This window comes from Dermochelys coriacea, chromosome 2 (assembly GCF_009764565.3).
Source record: "Dermochelys coriacea isolate rDerCor1 chromosome 2, rDerCor1.pri.v4, whole genome shotgun sequence".
Lineage (NCBI taxonomy): Eukaryota > Metazoa > Chordata > Testudines > Dermochelyidae > Dermochelys > Dermochelys coriacea.
Window position 1 is genome coordinate 30,508,532 of NC_050069.1, and position 16,635 is coordinate 30,525,166.

Here is a 16,635-nt window from a genome sequence, read left to right on the forward strand (position 1 = left end):
AAAATGCTTATTAAGTGCTAGAGACTGTGAAAACATATAGAAAGAGATGGTTCCTGCCCTGAAAAACTTACAATCTAAAATCTAGTGTTTATTTCCTGTTTTTGTATTGGAACAGAGAGAGATTAGTTGGGGAATTATAGTTTCAGCAAAACTTTCCATAACGCAATAATAGCTAAGACTATTTGTACATAATTTATTTGTTGTTCAATATGTCCAACTCTTTGTTCTTTTACTGGGTACTCTATGCAAATAATTTACCATCTTTGCTATTTATGCAGTATATTATAAACCCTTTGTACTCAAGGCCAAAGGTATGCTTTCATTATATGTAATCAATGTCAGAATTTGAATTATGTCACCATTTTATTTGCTGTTTTCAACTATCAAATAATCCTAGTTCTTCTTAAATTTAGATTCTAATATTAAGAGATGACTTTTTTGTTGGTAGGTTTCAGAGTAGCAGCCGTGTTAGTCTGTATTCGCAAAAAGAAAAGGAGCACTTGTGGCACCTTAGCGACTAACAAATTTATTTGAGCATAAGCTTTCGTGAGCTACAACTCACTTCATCGGATGCATCCGATGAAATGAGCTGTAGCTCACAAAAGCTTATGCTCAAATAAATTTGTTAGTCGCTAAGGTGCCACAAGTACCCTCTTTTTTTGTTGGTAGTTCTCCTTGTCATGTCTAACACAGGAATTTCAGGATTTTATTGTGTGTGTGTGTGTGTGTGTGTGTGTGTGTGTGTGTGTGTGTGTCTTTCTTCAACACCTTTCTGGACTCAGCTCTTCCCTCTCCCCCATCTTTTTATACTGGTCAGATGTCTTCTACACAATTTCTTTACTTATTGCCCTTCCCTTTGAAAAGTAGATAATATTATTTCAGGCCCAAAGTGAAAAAAAAAAAAATCTTTATTTTATAGAGCATAAATGGACAACAATGTTGATTACATACATTACAGCTAGGAATCATAACACAGTGTTCTTCTGAACCTCTTTTGTTTGTTTGATTTTTTTCCAGGTCTTTTTCTGTATGTTAGTTTAAATTAACAAAGATGAAGGAACTGTTTGTCCACGTACCAGATTACACACTTTTCCATAAGGTCTGACAGCTAGAAATTGTAATCTATTTTGTGGCCCATTGTTGCCAGTCAGACATGATGCCAGGTGTAAAAGTGAGAATGGTGCACTGCTGTTTGTTTGTTTATGGCTTATTACGTGATGCAAAAGGACCAGTCTGTGCTCTGAAAAGCTCACAACCTAAGGACAGACAGACAAATAGAGGAATTGGGAAAGAGAACATCTAATAGTGATCTTTTCAACTTTATGAAGTGGATCTTTAAGAAAGACATAATTGTGGACGGTTAAAGGCTTTTCAGATGAGCATAATGAGGTTATACAGTGAGGTTTGTGACAAAGTTCCTTCTCTGCCTTGGTGGGTCCTGCACTTATTGGTGGATTTTCTTGCCTCAGAGATTCACGGCAGCCCTCAGTTTGGCCACTTTCATGGCTGAAATCTGCTGTTCACTCAGTTAGCCTCATCACTGGCCAGCATGGGGAAGGAAGAAAAACAATCCCTGCAGTCTCTGCTGATCCACCTAGTGGATCGGGGAACAGGCCAGAGACCTTCCCCTCTGGTGGAACCCATAGTCCAGTTGAACTCCTCCAGTATCAAGTAGGGAGAATGGAGGGATGGGGGGGAACCCGGGCCCCCTCTCTACTCTGGGTTCCAGCCCAGGGCCCTGTAGATTGCAGATGTCTACAGTGGCTCCTGTAACAGCTGTGTGACAGCTACAACTCCCTGGGCTACTTCCCCATGGCCTCCTCCCAACACCTTCTTTATTCTCACCACAGGACCTTCCTCCTGATGTCTGATAATTCTTGTACCTTCTCAGTCTTCCAACAGCACATCCTCTCACTCCCAGCTTCTTGCACCTCTTGCTCCCAGCTCCTCACATGCACCACAAACTGAAGTGAGCTCCTTTTTAAACCCAGGTGCCCTGATTAGCCTGCCTTAATTGATTCTAACAGCTTCTTGATTGGCTGCAGGTGTTCTAATCAGCCTATCTGCCTTAATTGTTTCCAGAAAGTTCCTGATTGTTCTGGAACCTTTCCTGTTACCTTACCCAGGGAAAAGGGACCTACTTAACCTGTGGCTAATATCACTCTCCTGTAGCCATCTGGGCTGAGCCTGTCACAGGTTATACTATAACAGGCATGTGGAAGAGGTCATGAAGGCGATCCCACAATAAACTGATATACTAGTGGCAAAGGTTGGGAATGCTGCTGAGTGGAGAGTGTGGCCAGGGCAATGAACAATTAAACAAGGTATGATAGACTGGGAGAGGCAGAGTTATGCAGAGCTTTGAAGAGCTTTGAAGGTGGGTCATAGTAAGATTAAATATGAGATAAGAGTGGATAATGAGCCATTTGAGGAATTTAGAATAGAGAGTATCATACCTGGAGTTCTTGTTTTTGTGACTCTTGAATACAAATACTGCACTGCTGGAAATATTTTTTAGATTTCTACATTGAGGAGCATATAGAACAGAAACTTCATTGGGAGAAACATATGCAGTGTAAACACAAAACATAAAGACAATTATAAAGTTGGATATCTGGTAGTTAGCTGTCTTGAAATCTCAATATATTGTAGCCATTTTTAGAAGGCCTTTGAAGGAAGTAACATCTTCATAAGGAGCTATATATGAACCTGATTTTGAACATTGTTACAAAATGGTGCATCAAGTACTTTGGCACAAATACTCTCGCCTACACATATTGTATTTCAAAAAGAGTGTTTTGACATCTAATCTCTGGAGATCTCCAGAGATCTGAAATTACTGATGCAAGAAATTAGTATTTAATAACAGAATAGTATCTCCAAGAGATTGTTTTCCTAAATAGTCTTCTAACATGCAGTGCAACATTTATTTACAATTAACAGAAACTTCTAGTTAACCATAGGGTTTTTTTAATGGCCCTGTGGGTTGCATTGGTTGACATTCCACAATAACAACTTTTTCTCACACTCCATTCTAGTGGAATTTTGAAGTTCTAAAGAAACAAATCTTGATGGACTTGGGAAACTGAGTTGCTATTTGTCCTAAAGCCCCAATATTATGAAAATTCACATAAATTCCCCCAACACTTAAATCAAACACATTCCATTGTATTAGTTCATCCATCACATACATGGTTCACCTAAATAGAAGACTCTTTTTTCATAGAATGCCTTTAATACTTTAGAATATTCCAAAATGCTAGATAAAACAGTGAATTAGCTACTAGAAGTTCAGAGGCTGTGAAACAGATATGGTATAGTTGTACAGTAATTCACACAGAGCCATTAGCATTAAGTCTGTGAGTTTATTTGTTTTGTTGTTGTTTCCTTGTTTTGACTGAGACAAGGAATGTTGGCCAAGACAGTGGTGTTATTCTGTAATGTCATTCTGAAAGTGCTATACCTCATTCACTCAGATGATCATCTGAAAGATAGTGGACAGATTCCATTTTTACTAGAGGCTTTTTCAAAAGTCTCTGACTAATGCTAAATGGGAGTTATGTATGTAAATCCTCTACACAGATGTAAAAAAGAGCTAATAATAGTTCTGCTTCACATTTTAAATTCCCATTTAATACACTGAGTGAGAATGGTGTTTTTGGTTTGGGTAGGTTTTGCTATACATTCATATTTACAAATACAAACATGACATAAATTTTCCATTGATAAAAATAGACTTTTTTTAGTATTGAACATGACTGTCTATTTATTTGACAGGCAAAGTTTTGAGTTTCACTGTGCAGGAAATCAGAAATAAGACAAAGGTCAGAATTTAGTCATGTAAAAATGTAATCATTATTAAAACTTATTTGTCAAAGATTTTAAGTGTTAAGTATAGCAACTATAGTTAATCAAATTACAGTTTAACTTTTTCATGTCTGAATGGAATGTAACAACCTCTAATGTTTAAAAAGAACAAAACTTGCAATGAAATCTGCTAAATGTTATTAGAATAGATTATTTGAAATGTTTGAGATTTTATTTTATTATTGTTATTATTATTATTTGTATAGCAGTGTCCATTGTTAAATGGGGGAAAGCAGCACTTGAAGAAAAATAAATAAAAAATGCTGATTTCCAATTTACATATAAATTACATTGTCCTTCCATCTTAAAGAGGCAGTTATTCTGTTTGTTTTATTCTCATTCCTTTTATTGTATTGATATACGTGTACCTTTCTTTACTTAGTAATATTTTGCAGAGGTTTGTTTAACATTCAAGGCGAGAGAGACATTACATTTTTACATTACACCACTTCCAGGACTGAGGCAGACATGCGTACACAAAATAAGTATTCCTTGATATGTTGTGGCAAATGTTATAATATTAGGAATGGCAAAGTAAACACAGATGTTTAAAAACATTTAGCTGAAATGGCAACCCTTTCCACTTCAATTGTCATGCAAAAAGGAACTGACATACTTTAAATTGTACATTTGAAAAATCACCATAATTATATCATATAATTCAGGAAAAACAAACAGCATATGCATAAAGAGCTCTCTAAATTGACTTACAATAGACCCCGGTACAATAAGCACCCTTCCACTTAATAGATATGTGTGAAATTATGTTGTAACTGAAATACGATTTTTTAAAATTGTACAAGTCACATTTGTTTTACAGATATATGATGGAAAAGACAACACAGCTCACCTGCTGGGTGCATTTACTGGAGCCTCATTGAGAGGACTGACACTAAGTAGTACCTCAAATCATCTGTGGTTGGAATTTAACTCAGATACAGAGGGAACCGATGAAGGGTTTCAGCTTGTTTACACCAGTAAGTATGTAGACACATAGAATAATGGATTTATGTTGTGCATGACTTGAAATAGTCATTGTTCCTACTCAGAAATTCTAATGATGATAAAAACTGGAAGAATATTGCTACCAATTCACCACTCTCTCAAAATAATCCATTTTCAACTTTCTGCCCAAATCAAACATTTATTATATTGGAACTCTAGCTTCTGTATTACTCAGAGGATTGATTATTTTTATTTGTAGTTGATGGCTGAATTGCCTTCTTTTGCCAGAGGACTATCTTAAGTTTACTTGCTGCGTGAAAGGGTCAAGAAAAGTGGATTATTCTCTGCTGCTCATAATGGCTTCGCTTCAGGAAAACACTTAGCACCTGCTTAATTTTAAATATATACTCAAATCCATCAGTGGAATTTAAATATGTTCTTATCCACCCTTCATGAATGGCACTTTTCTAAATTGAGGCCAATCTTGTGTTGTTTCTTTTCCATTAAACCAGTGATTTCTTATTTTGGATTGCTGCTTTTAATAAATATTCTAGTCTGGAAATTATACAGTGCAACTCACTGTCACAAGATATTATAGAGGTAAAGAGCTTCATAGGATTCAGAGAAGGATTAAATATTTACATGAATAAAAATAATCTGAAATTATAGTAGCTAGTCTTAAAATAAATACAAAAACCTAATGAAAGCTTCAGAACATAACCAATCACTAACTACCTAGAATTACCAGAAAACATCCCCATGGATAAGTTATTGTATAATTGTCTATTGATGGGGGAATGAGCGGTGCCTCTGAAACATTTGGTGCCAGTCACTTTCAGAGACAGGATACTGGATTAGACAACCAATTGGTCTGATCAGGTATGGAATTTCAGTATTGCTATACATGTAATTGACTTTCTGGAATTTCCATAGTGAAACTAAAATATATTTTACATAGTTTGTGGCATAAGCAAATTATGTTGGTTTTATTTTTATAATTTTCCTTGGCGGCACCGTCCCCTGAAAATCAATAAACAAACCATAATGTAAATGGCTATGAATTGCCACTATGAATGATAATGAATAATCATTGGGCCAGGGAAAGAGAGTGAGAATGACTTCCGATCCTGATGGATTAGGATACTCATTTACAATGTGAGAGACCCTACTTCAAGTTCCTACTCCAAGGATTATTTAATTATTTATAGCAAATGAAACAGCTTTAACAGGCAAGATTGAGAAAAATTTACCCCAGGGGATAGAACACTTTCCTGTAATGTGGGATACCTAAATTCAGGTTCTATTTCCTCATCAGCCAAAGAGAGGGGTTCAACCTTGATCTCCCACATTCCAAGTGTGTACCCTAACCATTGGACTAAAACTTACAAGAGAGGTGGTCATCCTCCTCCCTCCCCCCAATATTTTATTAATCTAGTCCTTCTTTGCTTTTGTGAAAATGCCTGAAGAATGTTTTTTGACTTTTTGACTAGTTGAAAGTTTGTTTTCAATTTGATCCACAGCAAAATCTTTTATTTTTTTTCATTTTTTTTTTTAAAAATTTCAGAACTGCCAGTGAACCAAAATACTCATTATCCACCAGTTCTAATCACAGTCTTCTCAGAGACTTTCCCTGAAAATAGGTGATGGGACACAAGTAAGTAGTTAGCTACATTGCCAACGTCAAGAGTTAGTTTCTTAAACATGGACCTCACATACCTATTCCCAGACCCACAGGGTAACAAATGAAAATCTTGGTCAACAGTGGGACTCAGTACTTCCCTCCCGGCCTTCAGCATTCAGACAGAACAATGATCCAACTCACAGGTTATGGGATGAAAGTCCCTGTCTCTGTATTTTCAATGAGTCATATTGGCTGAAACTCAAGTAGAGAAGACACATCATTTAACCTACCAAGATATGTTTCCATGTCAATAGATAGCTCAGTCCAAATCTGAATAGTTTTGTTGTAAAGTAAATGAAAATTTTTCACAATTAATAACACATAGCTCAGTAACTGAGTGGAGAGTGTGAATGTTGAGCAAATTGTCAACCACTCAGCACAGTTCTGCAATGTGAGACCGAATCTGCAATGGTGGAAGTGAAGAACCTTTTCTTTGCTTCCTCTTCAGCCATATGTAGGAATGTCAGGGTCACATGCACCATATGCCCTTATTACCTATGTACATTATGAGCTAAGTGCTGTTATTTAAATTTGCTTGCATTCCAATAGAATGAGATTCCCAGATGCTCCTAACTTGTTCAAATCAAAAGCACTTTTCACTGGAACACTCACATGCACTTCTTCTAAACAAGAGATTTTTTTTGGCCATATTTCAATTTTCTACACCCAGCTGGTATTTTGTATTTTGACAAGTGTGTTTTTTTGTTTTGTTTTGTTTTTTGTTTTTTTTTTAATCTCCCTATCCTACTCCCCTTATTCTCAAAAGTAACAGAATTGTTTTGGAGTAAACTTTCCCAAACAATCGATCTTCAGGCTGAGATCAGCTTGTACCTTTCAATCCCCCAGTTCTGAGAGTCATGAGCTAGGATTAGAATGGAAACCCGAATGCATTTAACTATTATGAAAGTGCTTGTTTATATTCAAACAATGTGGCTTTGGTAAAGGAGAGGGTTTTAATTTAAAGGTTGAAAAGAAAACAACAACAAACAACCATGCTTTGAGCTCCTAAAATTCGTTTTCAAACTAAATCAAAGTGTCATCATGATAATTGGACAATTAATTTTAGTGTTGTGTGTTAAGTTATTGTAACATTTTAGAAGTAGATGGTATTTCTAATACATATGGCCAATGCAAGCCATGTAATTACTCAGCACTAAAAAAAGTTTTCATGGTTCTCAACTGAAAGGATTGTGAGCTGAAATACATCATAAAGACAAGGAAAACTCTGATTTTTTTTTTTTCAGAATATTGATAATTTCAGCAAATTAAACTCAATATACTCTGCTTTTCAATTCAGACTATTGTCCATGCACTTTTTTCTTCACTGATAGTGCTACAGTTTATTGTAATTTAATTTACTGCAAATATGTGGATTACACTTTGGTACAAGCAATTGCCAGCCAAATATATAGAGCCTTCAATTTTGTTGTTGTTTTTGTTTTTTTAGATAAATTCAAGTTCAATTTAAGAAAAATCAAAGGTTTTGTATTTCACTGGCTAACTGACCCACAGGCATAGCAGCTACAGTAGGAAGGGGTGAACAGCACATTCACTAAAAACATGCAGTTTTTGAAGGCTGTGCCTTAAACATAGGAACGTTTATAATTCTTTCTTAAGGAAAATCAAACGGCATGAAGAATTTAAGGCCTAGTTAATGTCATTCATTGAGGACTTGTTTACACAAACACTTAGTTCACGTGAAGCTGGGATGTAAATCTACCATGCAGTAGCTTTCGTGTCCATATGGACCCTACTGCCATTCACTAATAGACCACTATAGTGTGTTTTAATCTACTCTTGTTTCAAAGTGAGGTAGGTTAAAGCAAACTACAGAACTTTTAGTGCACAGTAGCAGGGTCCACATTTACACCCCAGCTTGCCATGATCTAATTGTTGGTGTAGACAAGTCCAAAGACTTCCAGTTAGACTTAAGATATGTCTACACTGCAATCGGACTGGAGGTATGATTGCAGCACATGTTAAAGATCAAAGCTAGCTCCAGTAATAATAGCAGCAAGGCTGCAGCTGCAAAGTCTAGCCTTGCCCACCAAGGATCCTGGATACATAGTCAACTTGTAGCTGCCTGTGCTGCCATGAATTCACTGCTCTTATAACGAGGAGTCCTTGTGGCACCTTAGAGACTAACAAATTTTTTTAGACATAAGCTTTCTTGGGCTAGAACCACCTCATCAGATGCATGGAGTGGAAAATACAGTAGCAAGTATAAATACATAGCACATGAAAAGATGGGAGTTGCCTTACCAAGTGGGAGGTCAGTCTAACAAGACAGTTCAATTAACAGTAGGATACCAAGGAAGAAAAAAACACTTTTGAAGTGGTAATGAGAGTGGCCCATTTCAAACAGTTGACAAGAAGGTGTGAGTAACAGTAGGGGGAAATTAATACTGGAAATTAGGTTTTGTAATGACCCAACCACTCCGAGTCTTTATTCATGCCTAATTTGATTGTGGCCAGTTTGCAAATGAATTCCAGTTCTGCAGTTTCACATTGGAGTCTATTTTGGAAGGTTTTTTTTGTTGAAGAATTGCCACTTTTAGGTCTGTTATTGAGTGACCACGGAGATTGAAGTGTTCTCCTACTGGTTTTTGAATGTTATAATTCCTGATGTCAAATTTGTGTCCATTTATTCTTTTGTGTAGAGACTGTCTGGTTTGGCCAATGTACATGGCAGAGTGGCATTACTGGCACAAAATGGCATATATCATATTGGTAGATGTGCAAATGAACGAGCCCCTGATGATGTGGCTGATGTGGTTAGGTCCTATGATGGTGTCCCTGGAATAGAAATGTGGACAGAGTTGGCACCGGGGTTTGTTGCAGGGTTTGGTTCCTGGATTGGTGTTTTTGTTGTGTGATGTGTAGTTGCTGGTGAGTATTTGCTTCAGTTTGGGGGGTTGTCTGTAAGCAAGGACTATCCTGTCTCCCAAGGTCTGTGAGAGTGAGGGATCGTCCTTTAGGATAGATTGTAGATTCCTGATGATGCGCTGGAGAGGTTTTGGTTGGGGGCTGTAATGACGGCTAATGGCGTTCTGTTATTTTCTTTGTTGTGCCTGTCTTGTACTATGTGACTTCTGGGTACCGTTCTGGCTCTGTCAATCTGTTTCTTCACTTCACCAGGTGAGTATTATAGTCTTAAGAATGCTTGATAGAAATCCTGTAGGTGTTTGTCTCTGTCTGAGGGATTGGAGGAAATGCAGTTTTATCTTAGAGCTTGGCTGTAGACAATGGATTGTGTGATGTTGTCTGGATGAAAGCTGGAGGTAGGTATAGTGATAAGTAGCGTTCCGGTATAGGGTGGTGTTTATCTGACCATGACTTATTATGTAGTGTCTAGGAAGTGGACCTCTTGTGTGGAGTGGTCCAGACTGGTCCAGGTTGATGGTGGGATGGAAATTGTTGAAATCCTGGTGGAATTCCTCAAGGGCCTCCTTCCCATAGGTCCAGATGATGAAGATGTTACCAATGTAGCGCAAGTAGAGTAGAGGCATTAGGGGACGAGAGCTGAGGAAGCGTTGTTCTAAGTCAGCCATAAAAATATTGGCATACTGTGGGGCCATGCGGGTACCCATAGCAGTCCCGCTGATTTGAAGGTATAAATTGTCCCCAAATCTGAAATAGTTGTGGGTGAGAACAAAGTCACATAGTTCAGCCACCAGGTTTGCTGTGATAGTATCGGGGATGCTATTCCTGTTATTGTTACTTAAGATAGCTTTGATCTAAGTAGTCTATGTATGCTGCAGCCACACCTACAGATTGCAGTGTAAACATAATCTGAGGCTCCTACGTGCCCTAGTATCTTTCGAAAGTGGGACTTAAGCACCTAAATCACTTTGGTGCTTTTTAAAAATTTTACCTGAAGTCACTAAGTGATTGGTAAAAATATCTGTTCTTTAAAACACACACACACACACACACACACACACACACACACACACACACACACACACACACAAAAAGAGGCCCCGTTCAGAAAACTTTACTCAATATCTGAATGAGGAATTCTGGATTGGTCTGTCAGAGAATCACAGTATTTTCCTAGGCTCCCCTTTGAAAATCAATCTTAGTCCCATTTAAAAAAAAAACACCTTAAATGTGTTCCTGAATGAAAAATAAAAATATGCTGTGTTCAGACTGGAAGACAAAAAGTGTTTAATTTCACAAATGTGTGTTATTGTTTTAATTCTGTTACTCGACTCTTTACTCTCATTACAGGTTTTGAGCTTTCACACTGTGAGGATCCTGGTGTGCCACAATTTGGATACAAGATCAATGACCAAGGCCATTTTGCTGGCAGTACTATCATTTATGGATGCAATCCAGGTTACACACTCCATGGAAGTAGCCTTCTAAAGTGTATGACAGGGGAAAGAAGGGCATGGGACTATCCTCTGCCATCATGTATTGGTAGTAGCCTCTTTTTAACTTTAATGAAAACTCTACTGTGTTAAAAAAAAAGAGAGAGAGAGAGATCCTTATGTTTTTATGTTTTCTAGAAGGTTGTTAATTTTGTATGTGTGTGATCTGGCAAACCTGTCCCAACCTGCTAAATATATCACTTCTTGGCATCTGAAAGATGTAGCTAGACAATCAGGAAAGTAAATATCAATACAGGAATGCATAATGGAAATTGTAGTGAAATGAGTTTCTTGTAGTTTTTAACACTTAAAGATAATTTAAAAAAGGTATCTACAGTCTTGACTTAGTGAACTATTTGTAAAACCAGTCATTATATTCTATTAATATGCTTAGTTACAAAGCACTTTTCACATGTAAATATTTTTACATAATAGAGTGCAAATGTCAAATATTAAGAATACTGTAGTACACAACAAGAGGAGGGGGGGTTAGAATGTGGTTTTGCGACCAGCCTTGTGTAAAGGGTGACACATAGTGTGTTGCCCCACAAATAATGCAGGGAAGAAGAGGCACTACTCCTTATTTGGGAATAGGGGAGAGAAAGGAAGGGATAATAATTTGTCATTGGCTGAATGGAAGACAAGCGCTCCATCTATGTTCCTCTTTGCCCTCATTCTTTCAAGAGGGGGTGGGGGGGTAACAGGCAAAAAGTTTGCACATGCCCCTTTATGCTCAGACTTAATTTCTGTGAAAACCTCATAGGTGTCTTATTCTGCCTTATGCCTCTGCACAGTCATTCATTCCAAGATCCTGTCTAGACAAGGATAAGCATACTATTAAAATGAATTAAACATATATTTCAAATTAATAATTAGTCAACATAACAAAAAATATCCCAAGATTTTGTTGGTCCTTAGAACTAGTGATTATGTTGGATAAGAAATCCTTCCTGGGCCAGCAGTTCTACCAACTTGGAGTCATATAGGCTGCCAAGATGTCTCAAGAGAGTGAATATGAACCTCAGGGCAAATTGTTAAGAAGCAGGGTATAAACCCTAAATTATACCTAGGTTTCACCTGCCATTTACAAAATGTGTAAACTCCTCAGGCACTTATAACAGCCAATCCATGGAGTCATAGAGAGTTCCCTTGGGTACTCCGATCTCTCTTGTCACCTAGTCAAGGTTGCCTTTTTGATAGATGGTCCCTTACACCAAAAATTGCAACAATATTCAGGTTATTCTTGGTCCCAAAGACCAATCACTTACCCCAGGTCAATTGCACCTTAAATCTCATACCAAAGAAAAAGTTTGTAGCCAATCCTATATTAAACTATCTAAAGATTTATTAACTAGGAAAAGGAAATAAGAGAGTTATTTACAGGATTAAAGCTGATAAACATACATGCATAAATAAGTTAGTCTTAAGTTTCAAAAGGTAATAGAAGCTTCTATAATAAGCAAGCTGGATCTATCCCTTACAGCTAACCCAGGCTAAACACTGGGGATCTCTTGCTTATGCCTTTAAAATCTTGCCCTCAAGAGTCCAGCAGTGTAGAGATGCAGTGTCTCCTTGTTAGGGATCTTTATTACTTCCCCCGTTCTCTGAGCAGTCAGCTCATCTAATGGGAGGAATTCACTTTCATATCTTGTCTTCATGGGGTGGGGGAGAGCAATCAACAAAGTCTTTTGTCCTCTATGATGATCCACAATTCAGTTTATTTTTGAAGATATAATTCAGTTGTAAACCAAATTAAGTGTATCCACACAAGAGTTTGTTAAATTGCTATAAGCCAGTTATAAATCTAATTAAGTGTGTCCATACAGGAGTTTATACTGATTTGGCTAAATAGATTCTTAAATTAACTTTAGTGAAACCAGTGCGAGATTTGTATATAGACAAGGTGTAAGAAGAGGAAAAGAAAAGTAGGTGTTGACAGCAACTATAAAATGATGCTATTTGATTCCACATTCCTTAGTATAGTTTGTTTATTCATGTTAAATAAAATAAAGACCAAAACGTAGATCCATAAAATACCTCTAAATAATACATTATATATCCTATGTCTTCCAAATAGCTCCATGTCTCCTTGGCTTTGTATGTTGTCAGGTGTAGTGTCAGAGCTTAATGATGTCTTAATAATAGTACAAACTGAAGAAATTGGTTTAAAAAGATGATGAAACCCAGCCAACCAATATAGCAGCTAAACTACATAGAAAAGGAAGATCACTAAGAGTATTGTGTTCAATTGTGTCCAGCACTAATGATGAAGTGAATATTATCTAAAGAAGAGATGGGTCTGAATCAAAACAACAGATCCAGTCACCTTCAAAGTGTGAATTAGTTGAGCTCTGAATCAGGCCTTTGTGGCTGTGCCCTGCTTTTTCTTGATAATATGCCATACCAAACCCCTGAATTCAAACATTCTTGAATTTAGAGAAAGTCTTGATACTGACTTGAAGTTTGAGACCATGGCTCATTTCTAATAAATATTAAGTCAGATTTTGAAATTTAGAACTCTAATAATAATAATAATTAATAATTATAATAAATTAAATGTATCATAGTAAAAAAGTCTGAAAGATAGTCAGCAGTTTTTTTAAATTTGACATTATAGTAAGAATCAGATTAATAATTTGAATGTTCACATTTCAATGCAAAAAAAAAGTCTTCATGACATTAATGCAAACAAAATACTGGAAAATGTATGGAAGTATTTTTACCAATTTCATGTAGCCCTAATAATCAGAAATGAACCAAATATATGTTTGCCACTGCCAGGAACAGCTTATGTTAAACTCTATTCCTTATGGTGTGGGGAGGAAAATCATTCCATTGTCTTTATCCTCAAATCTGGAACAAAATTTCTAATATTGTTTCTCAGAACATATATATATATATATATATATATATATATATATATATATATAAATTTTCTTCTGCTAACAAATAATATTATTCTCACAGTGCACTCATTTTATGCCCCCAGTCTACAGTGAGAGTAACAATCAATCCCATTCTTTGACTTGAACAGTCACGAAGGAATATTTTTCAAAAGACCTTGTAGGGGTTATCAGGTTGGGAAAATACCTAAAAATATATGAGAAGCTTGAAGGGACTACCTGTCTCTGAAAATTTGCTTCTACTATGTCAGGGAATCAATCTAGAGTGCTGTTTCAAGTAAATTTTGTTACAGAGCTCATAGATCATAAGGTAATAAATCTCCCAACTAAATATTTTAGGTGATGTTAAATCAAAATTGAACTGCATTTTAACTACACCAAGAGATCTAACCAAAGCATTATTCTGGCATTGGTGTGGCCAAGAGAGAAAGCATTAGAATGATTTAAAAGGAAGAAAAGCAAAATAAGGAGATTTAAAAGGCCTGAGGGGTCTTTGTAAAAATTAGGTTTTCTCAGAAGTGGGCTAGAAGGATTATGAATTATTCAGGTTTGATTAATGATTGGCTGAGGTCAACTAACAGGGAGTAACTTACCATCTCTTATCCTTTAAGAAATAATGTAGCTTTTCTATGATTATACATCTTTGGTAAAAAGTTTTACAACTTTGCTTTTCAAGACCAAACATTTAATTTCTCTCTGCATATTCTGGCTTTATTTAGTTTCTTTCTGCCTCTCTTACTTTGCATTTTCTTTCTTACATGTCTGTTATTTATTTTACTCCTAGTGCTTTATGGCTCTGTCATGCTTTCAGTTATTAAGCTAAGTTCTGCATTGTTTTCATTGGGGAGTTTTTCTTACTAAAAATAAATGGCATGGTATGTTCCATAATGAGTGTATTGCCTTCAGAATTATCAGAAAAGGATAGGAATTATAGCAAAATACATAAACATGTGAATAAGTATACACCAGTACCTTATCTTTCCAAAGAATCTTAAGTCCCCCTTCTGTCATGTGTTATAATTTCATAAAGTGTGTTCAATCCTAACAGGCTTATGGTCAGCAATATATAAACATAGTTTTGGAGAATCATGTTTAATGTAATAAAAATTATATGTAATTCAAATTATATTTTCATTAGCTGAATGTGGAGGCCGTTTTAAAGGAGAATCATCAGGAAGAATCTTATCTCCTGGCTATCCTTTTCCCTATGACAATAATCTGCGTTGTATGTGGATGATTGAAGTAGATCCAGGAAATATTGTCAGGTACTGTAATTGAAGCAAATATGGGCTTATGTTTGAGATAGAGAACGATTCACTCCCCAAAATGTGGTTCCAAGTCTGTGTCTAACAAAAGTCTGATCCATTATTTTGGTTTAAGCCCATCTCAAATCTGAGTGTCATTACTCTTGTGAATGATTGTTTGTAGGGTTAGGTAGTAAAATTATGTCATCAGTTAAAATAGTATGATTAATTTTAAAACCAGCAGCTGTTAAAACACACAAACACATGTATCTACATGGATATACACATAGTATATGGCTCTAAAGCCATTGGACAGAGCCAGAATAAGACAAAGTGAAAAAAGAAAAGCATCGAAAGGAGAAGATGGCAGCTCAGTAATTAATTTTAAGTCAAGCATCTGATCACAATTTATCATTAGATGCTTGACTGAAACAACATATGCATTTCCCAGAGAATTATATGGGTACATTTTAATTTATGTTGATCAGATTTTGACATATATAGCATGATGTTATTTTAACATGACTAAGAAAAGAATACCTGAAATGTCCTTTAAAAAAAACAAAACATCTCATTTGGATTACATGTTGAAACACTTTAGTCAGGCACTCTTTGGTCTGGCATGATTTTATTTTATGTTTTTTATGCTTTGTCTACTTATTTCCTTGTGCCAATACAATAAAATTGTGTAACAACATTAACACTTTGTTACGAAGAGAGACGGTAAGCCTTGGATAGGCGGTATTGCAAGTGTTGTTCCATTTATTCACCTCAGTGAGATAAAAATAAAAAGAGACCTGCTCTCTACAATATTGACTTCCCGTGGTTCGGCAAATTCTCTGGTTCAGCACCGGTCAGTTCCCAAGGGTGCCGGACTAGAGAGGTTCAACCTGTATTTGAATAGCCCAACCCATATTGTATTGTAAGTAAACTCAAATATAATTAGATACAAAGAAAAATTTAAACCATTATCAAAATACTTTGTAGGTTTAATGTATGTTTACATCTTTACTTTTATGGTTCATAGTATCAAAAGTAATATGGAGAAATATTTGTGTACAATCAGATTTATTAGCTATATTGATTTTAATTTTATAATTAGAGATGTTTCTGAAAAAAATAACAGAACTGACAGAAATATCATGGTGCTTTACAGCCTCCAGTTTCTTGCTTTCGATACCGAAGCATCACATGATATACTACGAGTTTGGGATGGGCCACCAGAAAATGAGATGCTACTCAAGGAAATTAGTGGATCTCTTATTCCAGAAGACATTCACAGCACACTGAACATAGTGACTATCCAATTTGACACAGACTTTTATATCAGCAAATCTGGGTTTGCCATCCAGTTTTCAAGTAAGTTAATATTTTTTAAATAGAAACGTATATAGTGCTCCTTGAGTCAATTGTGGTCATGTTCTTCCTCTCATTGAAGTCAATGACATAATTTCCATTGGCTTCAATAGAAGTAGAATAAGCCTCCAATTTGTAGTAAGTATTATAAAGCTGTATTTTTGTCATGTTTGTGACAGAAAGTGTTGTTTCCATGGTTTAAAAAATCCATGACTTTTGCTATGTTAGCATGGGTTCAAAGGCAGCTGAGAGACAGCAAGAAT

General features: G+C 36.1%; 1 protein-coding gene across 3 annotated transcripts in view; it reads left to right on the top strand.

The window, feature by feature from the left end:
- The window catches only part of CSMD3 (CUB and Sushi multiple domains 3), a 1,226,382-nt gene that overhangs the window by 806,071 nt on the left and 403,676 nt on the right, over positions 1–16,635 (top strand). For all 3 annotated transcript variants that reach the window (XM_038390468.2, XM_038390469.2, XM_038390471.2), the window contains 4 exons: positions 4,688–4,844; positions 10,727–10,918; positions 14,911–15,037; positions 16,173–16,375. In XM_038390468.2, the coding sequence (XP_038246396.1) occupies positions 4,688–4,844; positions 10,727–10,918; positions 14,911–15,037; positions 16,173–16,375 (679 nt within the window). The remainder of the gene's footprint in view (positions 1–4,687; positions 4,845–10,726; positions 10,919–14,910; positions 15,038–16,172; positions 16,376–16,635) is intronic.